General features: G+C 37.9%; 3 protein-coding genes across 3 annotated transcripts; 2 read left to right on the top strand and 1 right to left on the bottom strand.

Moving 5' to 3' along the window:
• On the top strand, positions 3,272-8,185 carry LOC109725151 (probable galactinol--sucrose galactosyltransferase 1). The gene is made up of 13 exons (XM_020254238.1): positions 3,272-3,757; positions 4,135-4,394; positions 4,537-4,627; positions 5,082-5,130; positions 5,220-5,311; positions 5,395-5,502; positions 5,635-5,769; positions 5,890-6,300; positions 6,412-6,553; positions 6,640-6,707; positions 6,791-6,925; positions 7,029-7,246; positions 7,339-8,185. Exons 1-13 carry the CDS (start codon positions 3,567-3,569, stop codon positions 7,713-7,715), a joined length of 2,277 nt encoding a protein of 758 aa, XP_020109827.1. The 5' UTR covers positions 3,272-3,566; the 3' UTR covers positions 7,716-8,185.
• On the top strand, positions 10,017-13,012 carry LOC109725159 (cytochrome c oxidase assembly protein COX15). The gene is made up of 7 exons (XM_020254248.1): positions 10,017-10,346; positions 10,864-11,177; positions 11,258-11,483; positions 11,574-11,819; positions 11,924-12,034; positions 12,192-12,323; positions 12,528-13,012. The coding sequence occupies exons 1-7, from the start codon at positions 10,140-10,142 to the stop codon at positions 12,699-12,701; spliced, it is 1,410 nt and encodes a 469-aa protein (XP_020109837.1). The 5' UTR covers positions 10,017-10,139; the 3' UTR covers positions 12,702-13,012.
• On the bottom strand, positions 13,502-14,141 carry LOC109725167 (small nuclear ribonucleoprotein Sm D1-like; the record flags this gene model as incomplete). The annotated part of the gene is given in 2 exon segments (XM_020254261.1): positions 13,502-13,830; positions 13,950-14,141. Coding segments are annotated over 2 exon segments (254 nt in total), but the record flags the coding sequence as incomplete, so codon positions are not given.

Consider the following 16,990-nt stretch of genomic DNA (forward strand, 5'->3'; position numbering starts at 1 on the left):
CTTTTTTTTGTAAGTGAAAACCAGTTTACTTCAACACAAACATTGGTTGTGTCGAGTTCAAAGTTAAGCTTGTTTAGTCTCGCAGATTTATCCTTGCGACTGACCTTAAAATTGCATTCTATGTACATTGCGAAAAGCTGCTAATGGAAGAGTTATAAATGATAGCTGAATCGTTGCTTTATAATCGAAACGGAATATTATCTTATGTCAAAAAACAACAAAAAAATAGACTGAATAAAATGTTTCTACGTCCGAACAAAACTAAATCGCAATATGGAAAAGAAAGGTTCAGCCACTTGAGAAAGATTGGATTCGGAAATTTTTGTCATATCACGTTGTTATCGCGTTTCGTCGTATCCTATTCAACGTTGGGTGCTCCAAAGCCGCGCAGCAAAAGTACCAAAAATCTGAGCTACGCATGACTGGGACAAACAACAGCAACAACAACAAAAACCGTGAATACGAAGATACACATGCACGTGATCCTCGATAAAAAAAGACATACTGAATTCTCAGGTAAGTTTGTCTCCTCCGTGATGGCGGTCCTTTTCGGGGAGCCACTTTAACTTGGATTCGCGTGGCTAGTTATGGCCTGCTGCTAATCTCAGCCTACAGTTTGATATTATAATTGCCAAAATTTCCTCTTTAATTTGCATTATACAAAGCTAAAACGATAAAAAAATATTTTCAATTTATTCTTCTCGTATACTGAAGAATTGCAATTACAATTGCCGCCGAAAGAAGCATGTCACGCTCAGCAATTGCGTCTCCTCTGTGATCGTGGTCCTTTTTGCGAACCACCTTATTTTGGACTCACATATGTGGCTAGTACTTACCATTTACTTGTCCCAAAAACCATTATTTTTACGCTATATATATACATGGAAAAAAAAAGTAAAAATTATTTTTATATTCTTTTATACTACAAAATTTCGGTTGCAACCGCTATCTTAGCATCATTATGTGCTAGATGGTTGCAGTTGTGATTTTATAGCATAATAGGAGAAAAAATTGGAAGAACTGATGAATTTTTTGAACCTTTCCCTGGTGTAAAAATAGCATATTTTTTTATCCACCACATTACCAAGCTAAGCTTTACTTGGATATAACACAATTGCACAATCCCTCCAAACTTAATTAGCTTGTTTTAATTCCATGGCATTTTCATTTTCCATTTTTGAGCTCGACATAATAGTGCTTTTTTCCTTCTAAGTAATTACAGTTAGTTCTGAAACCCTTCATTCATAAAGATGGTGGCTTCAATTCCCTACGTCCATGCCTACTTCAAGTGTATCTCATCTGTTCCCATCTTTAGGCTTTTGTCCGGGCAAATTTTTGATAGATAAATAGTTAATTAGTTAACAGGTCTCTAAAGAGTAATCAAGGGCATATTTGGTGAACTGCTGTTAAATAAAAGCTATTAGAAGAAGAACCATTTCATTCAAAATCCTCCAAGACCTAGAAGCATGTTAATATTGATCAAATGAATGTTAAACAATATACAAAATGGATGTTGTGATACTTCCAGAAGTAGGTGGAGGTGCATGTGTATATGGTAGCTACCCCTCTCATGCCCATGAGTAAGCAAGAATCTTATTTATCTCACATGTGATCTATAATCTTCTCGGTTGAGGACAAAGATGATTTGTCGAGAAATTCTAAAATGATGGTCTAATTATGTTTTGATTAGTTTTGTTTTTGCTTTTTTTTTTTTTCTGTGTATTCATGTTTCCGTGGTCTGACTTTGTTTCTGAATTGAATAGCATTTTACTTTTTTGTATTAAGTTAGTGATATTAAATTTATAATTTCATTTTGAGTATTTCATATTGAATAGAGCAGAACAGATGCCCTTAATACATATACATCAAAAAATAGTTTAATATACAACTTATTAATTTGACCCCTCACATATTAGACCAACAATTAACTGCTTAAATAGCATAAATGTTGAGGCTAAGTAAAGAGAATTATATGCGCAAAAGCAAAGGGAAGTGGCTCGTCTTTGTTGGCACAACAGTATCATTCCCTTGTGTGTACATTAAGGCAAATGAATGATGAATATTAATCAATAAACCTGGTTAATTCACTACGTAATCTTCATAATTTTCGTGTTTTAGAAGAAACAAACTCATCCAATGATTATTCTATTATCAATCATTAGCTTTCTCTAAATTATCACATTGCAATCTCTCTGAAATGACAAATTTATCCTTTCAATTCTATTAATAAATTTTATACAAATAATAATAATGATTATACTAATTAGTGTAATTTGTTGGTACTTTTGTGATTTCAAACTAGTTTTATAAGAACTTCGAAATATAAATAAGGGAAAACTTCAAACCCCCCCTGTGGTTTCACACTTTTTCATTTTAGTACCCTGTGGTTTGAAGTGTATCAAGTTAGTACCCTGTGGTTTCTCACTTTATCACTTTAGTACCCTGTGGTTTAAAATGTATCAAGCTAGTACCCTGTGGTTTTGCACTTTATCACTTTAGTACCCTATGGTTTCACACTTTATCACTTTAGTACCTTGTGATTTAAAAAACTATAGGGTACTAACTTGATACAAAATTAAAACCACAGGGTACTAAAGTGATAAAGTGCAAAACCACAGGATACTAACTTGATACACTTTAAACCACAGGGTACTTAAGTGATAAAGTGAGAAACCACGGGGTACTAACTTGATACATTTTAAACCACAGGGTATTAAAGTAAAAAAAATTGAAACCACAAGGAGGGTTTTTGAAGTTTTCCCTATAAATAATATAAAATTATAGAGGGTAATTTGGTCATTTTACTTGGGGCTCCAACTAAAACCTCCCTGTACTCCCGATACGCCACCTATGATCCGACGCAGACGATTAGACGATCGTGACGCTTTGACTCAACACGTCAAACCGACGTGTCCTTTGGCTCTGACTCGGACCTAAACCGGCCCACCCAGGCACCTCACCCCGAGATCCGGTCGGTCCACGGCCGGTCCGAACCCGGGCCCAAAAAACCGGGTCCAGTCCCGCCAGAATATATTTTCTAGCAGCCAATAGTAACTCGACACGTCCGTCCTTCCACGTCAGCAGGACATATTCACCACTCAACTTAAAAGCAGTAAAGCACCCACCGAAAAGTGTGGGGCCCACTTCCCAAAGAGTGGGTTCAAAAAGTGGGTGCGAATGGCGGGTGAGAGGTGCGCCGAGCCGACCGTTGGGCACTTCCCGCCACTGCCACCCTGTCTACGGTTGGGAATTGTGGTGGGCGCATTTAATAATTAGCTTTTTAATTTTAATTTTAATTTTTTTTTCATTTATTGATGCTCCACGATCCTATAAAAGGGATCGGGGAGGCATAATCCCCCTTTGTAATTTGCTTTATCTGTGTTTGTTCGAGGGAGTTTCTCTGAGATCAAGAGAGATCTCTCCTCTCTTATTAATTTGAGGGTTTTTTTTTTTTTGAAAAAAAAAGATTTTTTGGGAGGGTTCGTGAGTGATTTCGATCAATTTGGGGGGATTGAAATTGTGGGTTTGTTGTTAATTTCTTAATTTGAATTGCAAATTGGGGAAAAATGACGGTTGGGGCTGGGATTAGTGTTCAAGATGGGAATTTGATGGTGTTGGGGACTAGGATTTTATCCGATGTTCATGGGAACATAATTTTGACCCCGGCGAGTGGGAATGGATTGATGAACGGGGCGTTCATCGGCGTTCGATCCGATCGCGGCGGAAGCCACAATGTTTTCCCCATTGGAAAGCTTCAGTAAGTTCTCGGAAAAAAAAAAAATGCGTTTTTTGATGTATGATGTATCAGTGCTCTTTGATTTCCTTTTCTTTCTTTTATTAATTTTTGTTGGTCTCTTTTTTCAAGTATGTTTATTGTTTCTTTCTTTTTCTTTCTTTTTTAGGTCGATTTTCTTTCATGGTGGAAATAAATATAATTGTGACATGCAATAATTTGGCTAACAGATCGCATGCTAATGATTTAGTTTTTATAAATTTATTTCCTTTCCATCAGATTCTATGCAGTTCATCAATTATTTCATGGGTTTTAGTCTCATGCAACAATTTATTATTATCATTCATATATTTCTGCTAGAATTGTATGATAAACTCTATATCATGCTCTCGGAATCACAGGGATTTACGATTCATGTGCACCTTCCGATTCAAGCTGTGGTGGATGACACAGAGGATGGGTTCATCCGGCCGAGACATCCCCTTCGAAACCCAATTCTTGATTGTCGAGGGAACCGATTGTTCACAATTTGGGGAGGGGAGTGAAGATGGGTTCGGTCGATCCGCGGTCTACACCGTGTTTCTCCCAATTCTGGAGGGTGCCTTTCGCGCTGTTCTTCAGGGCAACGCGAACGATGAGCTCGAAATTTGCTTAGAAAGCGGTACGAGTTTTTAGTATTATCTCCTTTTCCTCTTGCAAGTGTGATACTGAGCTTAAAGAAAAAAGAATTTCAGGAAATCAAGAAATTATAATTGTTTTCTGAGAGGTTAGTGATTAAGGATTATTGCATTTTGATATTTCAGGTGATCCAGCGGTTGAATCTTTCGAAGGAACCCATTTAGTTTTCGTCGCTGCTGGATCGGATCCGTTTGAGGTCATTACAGATGCTGTAAAGTAAGTTTCCTGTACCTTCTACAATTGGAATTATTTAGCCTTATTGTCATGCTCTTAGCAGGGCTTCCTCGCTTAAGTTAATAGATGGACCAAGCAAGATAATGATTGTGTCCAACAAGTTTGGTATATATGCGACTCATCAAGTTTGTACTAAAACCTGATTGATATAGTTTTTCTCGCAACCAATAGAGACCGCGTAGTCTGTCAATAAAGAATGATTTCATATTTTCGTGCCTTAGCGGTGGGAAAGATCACAAATGGAATGTTAGTAAGAAAAGATGTGCTTTTTTATCGTTTGTTAGTCATTACTGTTGGCTCAAAATAGAGCTGATTGAAGGAATAAGCTCATACGGCCGATACAGAATAATTGAGGCTGAAGCCTTTTTGTAGGTGTTTATGTTTCTAATCCTATGTCTACTACTTATTTATCTTGTAAACCTTTAACTTCTTATAGGACCATCGAAAGGCACTTGCAAACTTTCTCACACAGGGAAAAGAAAAAGGTATAATAAAATCCTAATATCATTATATATAGGTTTCATATATTCTTCAATTGGTTACTTGGACTTAATTATATTCATGTTCTCAACAGATGCCAGACATGCTAAACTGGTTTGGTTGGTGCACATGGGATGCTTTTTATACCGATGTAACAGCGGAGGGAGTAAAGCAAGGACTCGAAAGGTGCCTTCGTATCCTTCTACTTATTTCTAGTGCTTAATCTTGGCTGATAATTAGACATCTCATCTGTTTTGTTTTGTTCTCAGCTTAGAGAAAGGGGGAATTGCTCCTAAATTCGTCATAATCGATGATGGTTGGCAATCGGTGGTCATGGACCCAACTGAAATTGCTACTGAATCTGATAATGCAGCAAAGTAAGCACTCAAGAAGCACTTCTTCTGAAGCTGCTATTTTGCATGAACATTTTTCGTTATAATTTGTCAAAATGTTCTTGTATTAACCGTTTCCCTCCCCCCCCACCTTTTTTTCCTTTTCTTCTCGATTAGCTTTGCAAATAGGTTAACCCATATCAAGGAGAACTATAAATTCCAGAAGAATGGGAAAGAGGGCCACCGTGACGAGGATCCAGCGAACGGCCTTGCTCATGTTATTTCCGAAATTAAGGAAAAGCATGAACTGAAGTAAGACATCATTGCTCTCTATTAGACAAGATGTAAATTTTCAATTTCTAACTGTATTTTTTGATAAAATTGATCGATAATTTTTTATCTGATTTTGATTTTGATTTTCTTCTCTCTCAGATATGTCTATGTGTGGCATGCAATTACTGGTTACTGGGGTGGAGTAAAGCCGGGTGTTACTGAAATGGAACGGTATGAATCGAAAATGCAATTCCCTGTTTCGTCCCCTGGCGTTCAGTCCAACGAACACTGTGATTGTTTGAATAGCATAACAAATAACGGACTCGGCCTTGTTAATCCAGAGAAAGTGTACAATTTTTACAATGAACTTCACTCTTATCTTGCCTCTGCCGGGATAGATGGGGTGAAAGTAGATGTCCAGAACATTCTAGAAACACTAGGTGCCGGCCACGGCGGAAGGGTACAGCTTGCCAGAAAGTACCACCAAGCTCTAGAAGCTTCTATTGCAATGAACTTCCGCGACAATGGGATTATATCATGCATGAGCCATAATACTGATAACTTGTACAGGTAGGCCATTCAGTCTGTATCTGAATTCTTTGGCATGTTGCTTATATGGTGAAGTATTAGGACAGGTGAATTAATACTCAAATCTCTTTTGCTTTCTTTTTGGGGTTTTAGCTCGAAGAGAACGGCAGTTGTGAGGGCTTCTGATGATTTCTGGCCGAGAGATCCAGCATCGCACACTATACACATTGCATCTGTTGCATATAATACTGTTTTTCTTGGAGAATTCATGCAGCCTGATTGGGATATGTTCCATGTAAGTGATTTTACAATCGCTTTTTTAAACACCGCTATGCGATAATCTACTATATTTATTGCTGACTTTGGCTCTATTTATAAAAGAGTGTTCACCCTATGGCCGAGTACCATGGAGCGGCTCGAGCAGTCGGCGGTTGTGCCATATATGTTAGGTAAATTGAAATTGCTTAGAACTTAAGTTTAGTAATAATTCAAATTAAAGATTCATTACGTATGTATAAAATGTTTCATGCAGCGACAAGCCGGGAAACCATGACTTCAACCTATTGAAGAGACTTGTTCTTTATGATGGGTCTATCTTGAGAGCTAAACTTCCTGGGAGACCCACAAGAGACTGCTTGTTTTCAGACCCTGCTAGGGATGGAAAGAGGCGAGGATCAGCAATTTTTTGTTGATTAACTTTTTTTTTATCTTTCGCTTTAGTAATGCTTTCTAACTGTAGTTTCTTTGAATTTTTGAATTCTTCGTTGCAGCCTTCTAAAGATATGGAATTTGAATGAGTATTCTGGAGTTATTGGGGCCTTCAATTGCCAGGGAGCCGGCTGGTGTAGAGTTGGGAAGAGGAATCTGATTCACGACGAACAACCCGGGACGATCACTGGGGTTATCCAATCGAAGGATGTAGATTATCTTCCGAGAGTCGCTCATGACGGCTGGGACGGCGATGTTATCGTGTATTCTCATTTAGGAGGTACATTGCTTGCTCTTTTCCTTCGAAAATCACTTGATTCAGTTTATCACATATGTTTATCATCTTGTAACTGGTTTTAATTTTTGATACAGGAGAGGCAATTTACCTACCGACGAACGCATCTTTGCCTGTGACGCTTAAACCACGTGAGTATGAGGTCTTCACTGTCGTTCCGGTCGCTAAGCTATTAAGTGGAGCCTCTTTTGCTCCCATCGGATTGATCAGAATGTTCAATTCCAGTGGAGCCATTAAGGAGCTAAGATATGAGTCTGCGGAAAATGCGACCGCGGAATTAAAAGTGCGCGGTTCGGGCACGATTGGGGCCTATTCATCGGTTAGGCCAAAGAGAATAACAGTTGATTCAGAGGAGGTTGAGTTTAACTATGATGTGAGTTGTGGGTTGGTAACCTTTGAACTGGGGGTACCACAACAAGAGTTGTATCTGTGGAATGTCTCAGTGGAGTTGTAGATTGGAGTTATATGCTGCACTTTCGGAGACTTTTCCACTCTAGGACTGAGAGAAGCCGAGTTACAAAGTATGTAATGATGGAAGGATCTCTTGCTTTCCTAAGCATTGCACCTAATCACTAGATGATAAGGATGGAAGTGAGATTTCTCTTTGCTTTGATGCATTTGCATAAGAATGGAAGTAAGGTCACCTTTGGAAGAGTAAGAGGGAGCTAGGAATTTAGAATGAGGGGGCTTATGCAGTATCACAAAACACTAACATTTTGTATTTTGGGGAGCTAAGGGAGTATTTAAAAGATCCATTTATGCGGATTTATCCTATGCTTTTGCTGTTCTTGTTGTTGTATTTTCATTATTTTCGGTGCTTAGTGATGAATTAAATGTGCCCACTGTTGTAACCTTCAGAGCAAAAGGAGAGGCTAGTCTTTACTGTGGACTCGGGATTATTTTTATTAATAGGGTATTAACTTCTCCGTGCTTTCAGGATGAATTGGGGACGAAGCTGAAGGGCGCCGCGTGGCGTGCGGGCGCCCATCACGACCGTCCCTTTTCCTCACTTGCTTCTTTCTCTCTCTCTAAAAAATCTGGAGTCCACAATTTTTCCTTTTTTTTTTTTTGTTTCTGAGGGTCATGATGGGTGCCCGCACACCACGCAGCGCCCATCGGCATCATCCCCAAACAAATTCTTTAGGGACGATGCCCACAAAATTTTTGAGCACTAAGCCTAGGCAAAAGAGTAACTGGCTGGCTTTCAAAATGGCTTGTCACTACTCAAACACAGTAGTAAGATTACTGTAATCACGTTGGGCAATACTATTGATACATCCTAAAATAATATGCATGTTTGAGGGTGTAAGATCTACACCTCTTTTCGAGTGTATAAGTAAAATTTTTCTAACTTTCTCATATATGGAGAGATACTGTTGAGGTATAAATATTTATTTAGCATATTTTTTTAATCTACATAACAAGATATAGAATTTGATAGTCAAGAAACATTCAATTTGGTCTCTAGTTGATGAGAACTATTTGGTAGATATAAACTGTGATTAAAAAAAAAAAGATACATGTACATTTCATTAGAGGTTATACGCAAGGTTTGAAGTGCCGTGACATGAGAGCGTACCGCTGTCTGCATGATACGATACAACACTGGCATGCTTCCTTGCCGATATATGATACGTCCGTATGCTGATGGATACGTATGACCTCCTACTGGCATGCTTTCGTATAAATTTATTTTAATTTTTTTAGTTCCAATAACCTCTTATAACATTATTTTGAAAAATTTAATTAAATAATTATGAATATTTGCTATATATAATTTACTAAAGTCATCAATTAATATACTTGTAAATTTTTTTTTATGTAAAGTACAATTACACTTGATGCAGGATAAAATTTTTACATGCCAGAATTTTAAAAATGTAAAAATATCTTTTTTTTCTTTCTTTCGACCATATTACAAATTTTTTTAATAAAATATAAAAAATATTTTTTAAAAATATTTTTTAAAAAATATTTTTTTATTAATTTTTTTAAAAAATATTAGATCTATCAAAAAAATTAAATAATAAATTGTATGATAAATAAATTAAATAAATCTAATTATCAATTGATTTAATTTAGCTTTTAATTTTATTAGTATTTTTAATCTTCTAACGCAGAAATATAGTTTTATGTTTAATGTCACTCAAAATTTATTTATTGAATTCTATTTTGTTTCCTTAATTAGCTAAAAATTTTACGATGCGACAAATTTTGATAAAATAATTATGAAAAAAAAATGTCTGTGATGGAAATGAAGGGCTCGGGCCGATAAGGAAGGTGCGGGGGGCTTTGCCTTCTGCAGAATGGATCAGATATATAAATTAAAATTTTATCTGTATATTGATAAATAAAAAATTTAAATTATTTTTTTTAATTTATCAAATAAGTAAATTTTCGATTTGTAATATTCTTCGAAGGTGTGGATGCTTCGGTGTATCCCACAGAACAAAATAAAAGAAAAGCAAAAAAAAAAAGTGTGCTGCTAAGGCACAGTGCTGTAGCATGGGCTTGCGTATCACTCCCTCTCGCGTGATATATGTAGATCCGTGCTGCGGCAACGGAGGGGGGTTCGAGACCCCCCTACACCGTGCCACCTTTTTTATGGCACGGTAAGTGTCATCCCATGCCATACAACATAAGGCGGAACTTAAAACCTTTGGTTATGCGTCTCAGTCACACACTAATATCATTTAAAGGTTTGAAAACCATTGATAAGTAAATCTAGACTTTTAAAAGGGCATGAAAAAAAAAAAAAAAAAAAAAAAAACATGGCGTAGACGACGCCAACCGCGCTCTTTAACTAAACCGCCGCCCGCGGTCGTCGTCGTCGTCGTCTCGCATTTTCTCGCCGAAACTGTGGGCGCTCGAAGAGGCGATGCTCGGGAGCAGGGTGGGAGCTCTCCTTCGTCGGAGCACCAAAACCCTAACCCTAATCTCTCGAGATCTGAGAGGCTCTCCTAGGGTTTACTCCCATGAGCACCCCCTACTCTCTAACCCTTCGCGATTCGCCGTCTCGGAACCCTGCGGGAGATGCTTCCTCTCCAGATACAGCTCCTTCTCCGCGTTCAGATCCCTACCGAAGGTTCGATCGCATTTCCGCTGTGGTTTCTGTCAAATTTCGATTTGATATGGCTCTTATGTACCAATGAATTTGTTGATTTAGTTGTTCATAAGAATCCTTATTTATCATTGTGTGGATCAAACTTGCTGAGCAATATCCGATCTTGATCGATGCATTGTATTTCGAGAAATCTATAAAGATTTGTTGGAAATGATATTTTAAGTTGGTTAGGGTTTTGGAAAGGTTTAACAAGCCACGTAATTCACTAATTTGATCAAAACTAGCTGTAGAAGCAAGTAGGACCTAAATGGCTTACTGTTTGAAGGAAATTGGCGATAAATTATATTCATTTTGACATCTGAAGATCACCATATTTCTGTCATACTGTATCACCGTAGTAATTAAGTTAAAGATTAGTTTCTTTCTGGGTGAACCTCATTGTAGTATTAGAAAACACAAGACGGATAGTGGAGTTTCCATTTCTTGAGATTATGTTCAGCTTGAAAACAATCTAACAGCAATATTTACTTTCCTTTAGAGCTTATCTGGTCAATCTTCAAGGAAAATGTCCACTTCAGCGACGCTTCTGAATAAAACCAGGACAGATGTAACAAATGCAGGATTGAAATTACTCGTTACGAAGGGACCCCATGCACAAAAGGTAGTCGGGATATGGCTTTTTGGTTGTGCTGCTTGGGTTTTCAGTTTGGTGGTTCTTGGTGGAGTCACGCGCCTCACTCGTTCTGGTCTATCGATGACCGACTGGAAATTCACTGGTGCTCTGCCTCCATTGTCAGAGGATCAGTGGCGTCTTGAATTTGAGAAGTATCAGCAATCGCCCGAATACAAGCGGTAAAATTACATTCACTTCGCTTTTTAACAAATGAATGAACATATCATTTACTACAGTGATGGTGCATGACTTTGTGCAGGGTGAATAGAGGAATGAATATGGAAGATTTTAAGTTCATTTATTGGATGGAATATGCACATCGGATGTGGGGAAGGGCGTTAGGTGTTGTGTTTGCTGTCCCATTTGCATATTTTCTCGCAAAAGGGTACATTACCCGCCAACTTGGAGTTAGACTGTCAGCTCTTTTTGCTCTTGGTGCTGGGCAAGGACTTATCGGCTGGTGGATGGTAAAAAGTGGTCTGGAGGTATAAAAATCCTTCAATCTTCTAGTGCCAAACTGCTGAAATGTCTATTTACAGTTTACAATAGTACAAGTTCTTCTTTTCCAATTTTAGGAACCGGCTTCTGAGTATGTTCAACCTAGGGTTAGCCCATACCGTCTGGCAACTCATCTCGCCTGCGCATTTGGTATATATTGTGGCATCTTGCGGACTGCTCTGTCGGTAGTCATGCCTGACCCTCCAACTGGATCGATGAATTGGGTAAATGGGGCAGCAAAAATCCGAAAACTGGTTCTTCCTGTAAGTGTCCTTGTGGGCATTACTGCTGCATCAGGGGCTTTTGTTGCAGGAAATGATGCGGTATATGATAGTATTCTGCTGCTTTTCATTTTTTTTGCTTTTTTTGATGATTGCTGCTTGACGAATTTTCTACATAATTATGTCTAATTCTTGATGTGATACAGGGTCATGCATACAACACATTTCCTAAGATGGGTGATTCCTGGATCCCTGATGACATATTTGATATGGAGCCACTCATTCGCAATTTTTTTGAGAACACGTCCACAGTACAGGTAAACTGTTTTTAATGCTGGATCAAATTTTTGCTGTCTTTGCCAATATGCGGAATGAATATTCAAAGTTTTATTATTTACGCTCTAAGTTTTTGCCAGAGTACTAAGGTAAACTTTGGACAAAGACAATCTTAATTAGAATTTTCTGTGTTTGCAGCTCCATCATCGCATTCTTGCAACAAGCACGTTGGTGTCAGTTGGTGCTTTGTGGTTGGCTGCAAGGAAAATAGAGATGCATCCTGCAATCCAGTCATTGATTGGGAGTACATTGGGAATGGCCGCACTTCAGGTAATTATCTTCCCTATTTGAAGTACCACTTCGGGTGTCGTAAGTCACTTAGGAGAAACAGAATTTTTCTTCTTATGAATTATGTCTAATTATGAGAGGAGTATCATATCACTTGAACTTCCAAATAAGCTAATGCAACCACGGAAAAGGCCCTAAGAATGAAGTTTGTGTAGGTAACCATTGTATGACCTTGAATCTTTCCAGGTGACACTGGGGATATCGACACTGCTGACGTATGTCCCAGTCTCTTTAGCCTCAGCTCATCAAGCCGGAGCATTAACTCTGTTAACCCTAATGGTCCTTCTTGTTCACACTGTGAGGAAGCCGTCGCCATCCCTTCTCAAGTCGTTAGCTTCAGTGCCAAAATCTAAGGGCTGACTTACAAATTCCATAATACGTCATAATCTTCATCACTACTGGAAGATAAAAAAAACTGGCAGCTTTTCATCTTTCAGTAGAAAATTATCGCCCAAAGGTGGTAGTATATTGTCTTTACTTCTTTATAGTCCCTTAATTAAGCATGGGACTTCTTGCTGAGTAAAATTCTTCATTCGCCTGTCGCTGTTGCTGTGCTCTTCAAGCCCTCTGTGTTATTGATCAGGCCTCTGTAAGTGTACCTGTATTACATCTTTGGTTGTCTGACGAGGAGTCTAAGAATGACTAAAAAAATTTTGCACTTTCATGTACTATCTGCCATGTATGTTAATAGCAGGGTATTCTAGCATCTTACTAGAGTTAAATTTGCTAACTAAGTCTTATGTTATGAAGAAGAAAAAGAATGATTAATCAATTTCTAGCTAAACAGCTTTTAAATCTCACGGGTGAGTGCTCCGAAGTTTTAAATACTGCCAAAAATTGACTTGTAGCTTCCTTTTCCCTCTTCATTTGGCCCCCGTTTAACTTGACATGAAAAAATATCAACCGCACCTTAATGCAGGCAACGAGCACAAGCACAACAAGATCACATCCAAAATGACATCTTTTCTGCTGCTTCCTCAACTTTTCACAGCATTCCAAGTGGAATGAACAGTGTTACTTGGTTCATTTGGGGCTTGATATCGGTCCCAGATACAAATGCAGCCTCTTTTATTTAACAATGCATGCAACATTACCCACCTTCATTATCCACCAAGGATGAGATAATTCAAGCAACATTCAAAACCCACAAAGCCAAATTCTGGTCTCCATCAAACTAGGCACAATCTTCAAATAAGTGTGCAGATCTTTTGCCTGAATTGTCCACACATACAGCATGCTAAAAGTAAGCTCATCTACCGACATAAGCTATAAATTCACAAGAGACACTAACTCTCCAGGAAAGAAAGCAATTAAAAAGCTGTGAACATAATCCTTTGATCAGCCAATTCTTGAACCAAAAAGCTTAAAATAGATCTCAAAGCTAGTACAGAATACATGCTGCAAAAAGTGAAAAGCAGGCAACACTTCTAACGGCCCCGGCCACGACCACGGCCACGTCCGCGGCCACGACCACGCCCCAGCGGTCTCCCTGTTTTTGCAAAAACAATAGCAGTGGGTCACGTAAAATACTATCTAAAAGGTAACAAAAAAATTTTAAGCATAATATAATGAACATAAAAAATAGTAAATAAAAAATTATAATCTTACCTGCAGTCGGCTTTTTAGGCTTAACCCTAGGCGTCTCCTCAACCAGTAAAGTCTCCAGATTTAAGCTGTCAGGTAGGATATAATACCGAATATTGTTACCTCTCACACTGAGGTGATCAAGTGTAACTGGATTTTTTCCTTTCAGTGTAAGCTTCACCGTTTTTAGGTGTGTATTCATACTAATATCAACACCTGCATTTAAAAAAGAAAAATCAATATAACAAGCCTTAGTTCCTATATCACAAATGGTTGGTAGATGCACTACAACAACAATACGACTCAATTGGCATGTCAAATGAGCATCAAGGGTAACAATATCTTTCTTGCATTGCATAAACTCTATCTACAATTAAAGCATGAAGATTCACTAGGCTTACTAAGTGCCGCACTTGGAATGGAATAGTTGTTGCAATGGGAGTTAGGTCTATTGTGATTTTACATGATTATCAAGCTAGTTTTATTTGCTTAAGCTAAGCTCGTGTTCGAAAGTCCCGCCTGTATCCAAGACAGCAACAAGTGACTCTTACAGGAATCAACTGCTCATTCAGATTCACAATTGATGCAAAACAGTCCTCAACATGTGATTTTCAGAGAAACCAGAAACAACATACCGCCTATTAAAACCATCCATATAGAGGTAAAAGATTAATGCATAGAAAGTGAGAAGACATACAAAATTGACTGACATACAATAGAGAGCCTTCCCTGATCAAAACAATCTAACATACCCTCTTACAAAGAAGCAATTCCTCTTTTTTTTTTTTTTTTTTTAAAAGTCTCAAAATAGCCAAGCTTAGAGAGGAACTAGCAAACACATGTTGATGCACAATGTTCCGGCAGATAAACCAAAATAAAGAATTTACGATGAGCAATCCTTGTTTTATATTGCAAATAGCACACAACAAAAGAAAGAGCAATCCTTGTTTTATATTGCAGATGAGCACACAACAAGGATTGCAGATGAGCAATCCTTGTTTTATATAGCAGATAGCATATAGCCATCCTTCTTCCTGCAATTGATCAGTTACTTCGTAAACTCTCTACCCATACTCACTACACCTCTATTATCTGGAAGATGTGATAGAACATATAAACTACTTCCAAACCACCTACAGTGACTGAGAATCAGTTCAAGACATAAGAATGAAACAATTCATTACAAATTTCAACTCTAGTGCTCGGCAAGTCCAAGACATTCGTTACTCAAAGGAGATATAGTAAGATTCAGATGTGCCTAATGATGCCTCAAGAAAAGATGAGGTTATCACAGTTCCATTGTACATAGTTGGAAAAACATACAACTTACAACACCATAGATTAGAAACAACGACTAGTTGTAATAAGTCAATGAAATTCTGCCAGTGATTGTATATACTGAAAAATGTAGCAGCTGAGCTGGTACAGCTCAGGATACATAACTTTTCAGAATCATCAAAAGCCCAGCCTACCACACACTATATCACTTAAAAAACTGATAAAACTACAACTTCTTGAGCTGGTTAAGTTCAGGATATTGCAAATAGTTTTTTAACTATGTGAAGCCCAATAATATCACTCAATATACCACACTCACAAATGTAATAATCACCGAAAGCCCAATTCATCACACGCAAAATTGCTTTTAAAATCGATAAATGTATCGCCGTCTATTTGGTTAAATTCGGTATGCCTTCTCCCTTGTTGCCGTAAAAACTCTCTCTTTCCAAGCTGAGGCACCGCTTAATACCCCATAAGCAAAGGTAAGAGATCTAGGTTCAACTGAGACTAAAAATAACAGATGGGGCCCGTTATTGCATCTGGTGATAGCAGAGGTAATGTGGTGTTTCTGCAGTCCTCTTGAAAGAGAAAAACACGCTTTCTACGCCAAATTGAGAGGATTTGAATGAGAGAAAACAAGAACAGTTATCTCCATGGAATTAAAAAACAAGAAGAATCAGGGAGCATTCTCGTGTTTGTTCATTCATAAGCACTTTCTTCTACATGACAAATCATTTGAAATCAATATGACGCACAATCTACATCACTCCATTTCCACATGCGGTCACCCCCGCAAAATCCTTCGCAAAGGGGAAGCGAACATAAAACCCTAGCAGCATCATAAAAGCAAATCCCTATCCACGAATTTTCACAAAACCCTAGAAAACTACACTACCTGAGAACAACTAGAGACCATAAAGAGAGAGAGAGATAGATGCGACGCAGCTAGGGCTTCAAAACCTGTGCGCAAAGCCGGCTTGTCGCAAGCGGGAGCTTAAACCCTTATTATTATTTGTAAATAAAAGACGAATAGCCAGTGCAGATGGATCGGACCGGCCCATTTATCCAACGGCCCATTTCTCTAAAATAGCAGTTGCCCAGTTGCTTTAAGATGGGTCGCATCCAATTACTTTCGACGCGGGGGATGCAAATAGATTTAAGTTGGTGGAGCTCCCACCAGCGATCCAACCGAATAGGGCAAAGTAAATGGGGGGCCAAAAATTTAAAAAAAATAATAATCTATCTTTGATCCTTTGAGAAAAATGAAACGGAAGTTGGGTCAAAATTTTGCTCCTGTCCTAATCCAGTTTGAATGAAGTATTACGTAGAATTACTTAAAAAAAAAGATAAAAATTAGCCTATCCTGACCAATCTGATTTGTTACATAAAACGCAAAGTATTGTATTTCAGCATAAAAATCATAACAATCGTAGGGATGCAAATGGATCTGGATTGGTAGAGCTCCCATCCCAAAGGGGTAATAAACAGGAAGAAATAAACGGATTAATGACAGAAAACGAGATAATTTTTATGATCCAAAATGGATTCGGGCAGAAAATGAAAAAAAAAATTTATCCACTCCGAATCCGCCCTGCTATGATCCGTCTCGAATCCACCCCAAAAATTATTTATAGTTTAAAAAATATTCATAAAAAATAATATATTTATAAAAAGGTTCAAAATACAAATGAATTGACGTCTTATTTCTCATATATTTGAAACTTTTAAATTTTACTTCGATTTGTGATTGATATTTTTTATTTTTATAATTGATGTTGTTAATA

This window comes from Ananas comosus, linkage group 2 (genome assembly GCF_001540865.1).
Source record: "Ananas comosus cultivar F153 linkage group 2, ASM154086v1, whole genome shotgun sequence".
Lineage (NCBI taxonomy): Eukaryota > Viridiplantae > Streptophyta > Magnoliopsida > Poales > Bromeliaceae > Ananas > Ananas comosus.